Here is a 3,471-nt window from a genome sequence, read left to right as displayed (position 1 = left end):
TAGTTTTCCTTTTGGGTGATGTCTTTTCCTGGTTTTGGTATTAAGGTTATGCTTGCTAGACTATATACTTCTAACTGATGAACTGAGGCCTTGTAAGGTGAACAACATTTGTGCAAGGGAATAAAAAACAGGCTTGAGGTAGTGATGACTGGGCAGGATTGAACCACAGGGATCCCATGAATTATACTGAAGGTCCCTTACCATCTTTGGTCATCTCACACTGAAACCCAAAGGGTAACCTATGGTCAGCATTAGTAATTGGTTCTCATGTGAACTGTTGGCTGCATTATTTGCTGAACATTTTGCTAATTTCAAAGAATGACCTGTGGCTGTTGAGTTGACTCTGAGTCATGGCTACCACCTGTGTATCAGAGTAGAATTGTGCTCCACAGGGCTTAGAATGCCTGAATTTTCACAAATAAGTCATAGACTTTCCTTATGAGGCACTCTGGGTAGACTTGAACCTCCAATCCTTCTGTTAGCAGCTGAGTGGGTTAACCATTTGCACCACCCAAGATTCCTTTCAAAAAATAGTTGGCAAATAAAGTGGCCTGTTACATAAGAGGAGGAGAGGAAAACTGGGGCTGAAAGTAGTTCCTTGTATGTCCCACTCTGCTAGGTACTTCACATGTTGTTGTTGTTGTTATATGCCGTCGAGTCAAACCCGACTCATAGCGACCCCTCCTTGGGTTTCCGAGGCAGTATCACTACGGAAGTAGGGTTGCCCAACCTTCCTTCCGAGGAGTGGCTGTGGGTTTGACCTGCCAGCCGTCTGGTTAGCAGGCAAGTGTCTTAGCCACTATGCTACCACATACACACATTTTATTCTCTTAATAACCCAATTAAGTAGAAAAAGAAAAGAAATGAGGAGGCTTCCTTTTACAGATGAAACTAGAACTTAGTTTTACAGATGAAACTTTTGCAGATGAAACTCTGCCACCAGTAAGTGGCAGAGCTGTTCTAGGAGCCTCGATCTGTGTGATTACAGAGACCAAACACTTTTGCCCAAAAAAGTGGCTCCCAGAAATTATTTACAAGGCTTAGTCTCGTGCACAGCAGAATGTGAGCCTCTTGCTTCCCAAATCCTTACAGGATTCTCTGGAAGGAAGACAAGGGTAAGTGTTGGGGTCAATCTGTTTGATTTCTGTACTTGAAACACCTTGAGAAAAGCCACCACATTTCTCATTAATTAAAATCATTCATTCATGCTCTAAATCAGAACATATTCAAATGATACAGCTTGTGTTTTGTGAAATACAAAGGTATGTAGGGGAAATTGTTATATTCCAGGATTTTATACTTTAGTAGGAAAGCTAAGCTATGTTCCCAAGTAGTTACAATACATGTAGTAAGTTCCTAAGTATTGTGGAAGTTCTGAGGAGGGAAGAAGTAAGTTTTGGAGGATGTGTAGAGGTTTGTTTTTCATCTTTACATTTAAAGCACTGTTCTTTAGCATTGGATTTTTTGTTTTTCATCCTTACATTTAAAGCACTGTTCTTTAGCATTGGATTTTTTTTTTTTTTAAATTGTGGTAAATATGTAGATAACAAAGCATTTGCCATTTCTACGATTTCACACGTACAGGTCAGTGACATTAGTTATGTTCATCATGTTGTTCAACCAGCACCATTAACTGGTCTTGAATTTTTCCATCACCCTAACCACCGCCTTCCATTCCCCCTCCCTTCCATCCATCCCTGGTAACCACTAATAAACTTTGGTCTCTCGTCACTTACCTGTTCTAAGTTATTTTAATGAGTGAGATCATTCAATATTTTTCCTTTTGTGGCTGACTTATTCCACTCAGCATAATGTTTTCAAGATTTAATGTGTATGGTGTTGATAAGTGGAGCAGAGATAGGTCTGTATGGGAGGAAGGTGGTGTTGGGTGACATTCCAGGTAAAGGTAAAGGTAAAGTCAGGGAGTGGAGCGAGAAGAGAACAAGCTGCCCGGGAGATGGGGCAAATTATCAGTTTGGCTGGTCTCAGTTTGTGTAGGGCATTAGTGGGAGACAAGCCTTCTATTGGACTCAGGCAAGCGCTGTTAAATTTTTACTTCATTGTTTGACTGCTAACCAGAAGGCTGATGGTTCAAACCCACCAGCCACTCCTCGGAAGGAATATTGGGCAATCTACTTACATACAGATATTGCCCTGGAAACTCAAGGAGGGGTTGCTGTTAGTAGGTTCTGACTCAATGGCAGTGAGTTTGGTTTTTGGTTTTTGTTACACTCTAATGTAAATATTATATTAAGAACTTTCCAAGTAATCTCAAACAACTCTAAATATTTTCCCTTACCTGCTTACCAGGGTGGGTGTGGGAAGTTAAGAAGTTTTTGGCCCAGAATTTGGCACATAATGGGCACTCCATCAATGTTTGCAGAGTGAATGGGAGAATCTGGGCCTTGTTACAAAATCTCTGTGGGTAGTATCTGCTTAGACATGCCATCCATTTCTTTCTGCTTAGAAATGCCATTCATTCTTTCCAGTGATTGTTGCACATGAGTCTAAGGGGAGCCTTTGTGCCTCAAGGAATTAATGTACAAACTCCCCGAGGGGAGAACCTTACTCATCTAGCCACAGCAGCCACATTGTAAAGTTCACTCTGGTATGCATAGACATTGTTCCTATCATCTAAACTAGAGACACAAATAAATAGACCACAAGAAGAAGTTCAGACAACAGAAGTATTTCAAAAAAAGGGTAAAACTCTAGAGAGGTCAAAAGTAGCACCATTATCAGTCACTGCTGATTATGTACCCTTTTGTCAGATAGCATCCTGTCTAGTTATTAAACAAACAAACAAGTCATTGCACTTGAGTCCATTCCAACTTATAGCAACCCTGTAGGACAGAGTAGAACTACCCCATCGAGTTTCCAAGGCTGTAAATCTTCATGGAAGCAGACTGCCTTATCTTTCTCCCATGGAGTGGCTAGTAGGTTTGAACTGCTGACCTTTCTGGTTAGTAGCCAAATGCTTTTACCACTGTGTCACCAGAGCGCCTTCTGTGGTTCACAGTCCTATCTATTTTCTAATAGGTTTGGTAGAAAAATATACACCTGGCTTTCTTCCTGTCTACCCTTAGAGCTGAGAGACCAGACACAATATTTTCCCTGCTCAGAAGACTCTGACTTTGGGAAGATCAGAAACACTAGGACTTTCTTGATTCCTTCCTCTTGGCTCTTGTTTCCTTAACCCCTCACACAGCACTCTTTGTTTCTTTGTTCCTTCAACTTTTAAAACTTAGATAAAATTCACAAAACATAAAATTTACTACTTTAAACATTTAAAGTATGCAATTCAGTGGCTTTTAGTGTATCCACAGTGTTGTGCAAACATCATCACTATCTAATTTCAGCACATTTTCATCACCCCACAAAGAAAGGCTGAGTCAGTCACTTGCCAACTCTCTCTCTGCTCCAAGTCCTTAATCTACTTTCTGTCTCTATGACTTTGCCTATTCTGGATCT

At 40.7% G+C, this 3,471-nt stretch overlaps 1 protein-coding gene across 1 annotated transcript in view; it reads right to left on the bottom strand.

Moving 5' to 3' along the window:
• UPK1B (uroplakin 1B) overlaps positions 1-2,371 on the bottom strand; it is a 36,843-nt gene extending 34,472 nt beyond the window's left edge. The window contains exon 1 of the mRNA XM_007943921.2: positions 2,300-2,371. Within this exon, the coding sequence (XP_007942112.1) occupies positions 2,300-2,371 (72 nt within the window). The remainder of the gene's footprint in view (positions 1-2,299) is intronic.
• Between the last annotated feature and the right edge of the window lie 1,100 nt (positions 2,372-3,471).

Source organism: Orycteropus afer, unplaced genomic scaffold (genome assembly GCF_000298275.1).
Source record: "Orycteropus afer afer isolate SDZICR_OR568_19922 unplaced genomic scaffold, OryAfe1.0 scaffold00114, whole genome shotgun sequence".
NCBI classification, from domain to species: domain Eukaryota; kingdom Metazoa; phylum Chordata; class Mammalia; order Tubulidentata; family Orycteropodidae; genus Orycteropus; species Orycteropus afer.
This window is presented reverse-complemented; position numbering and strand designations above follow the sequence as displayed.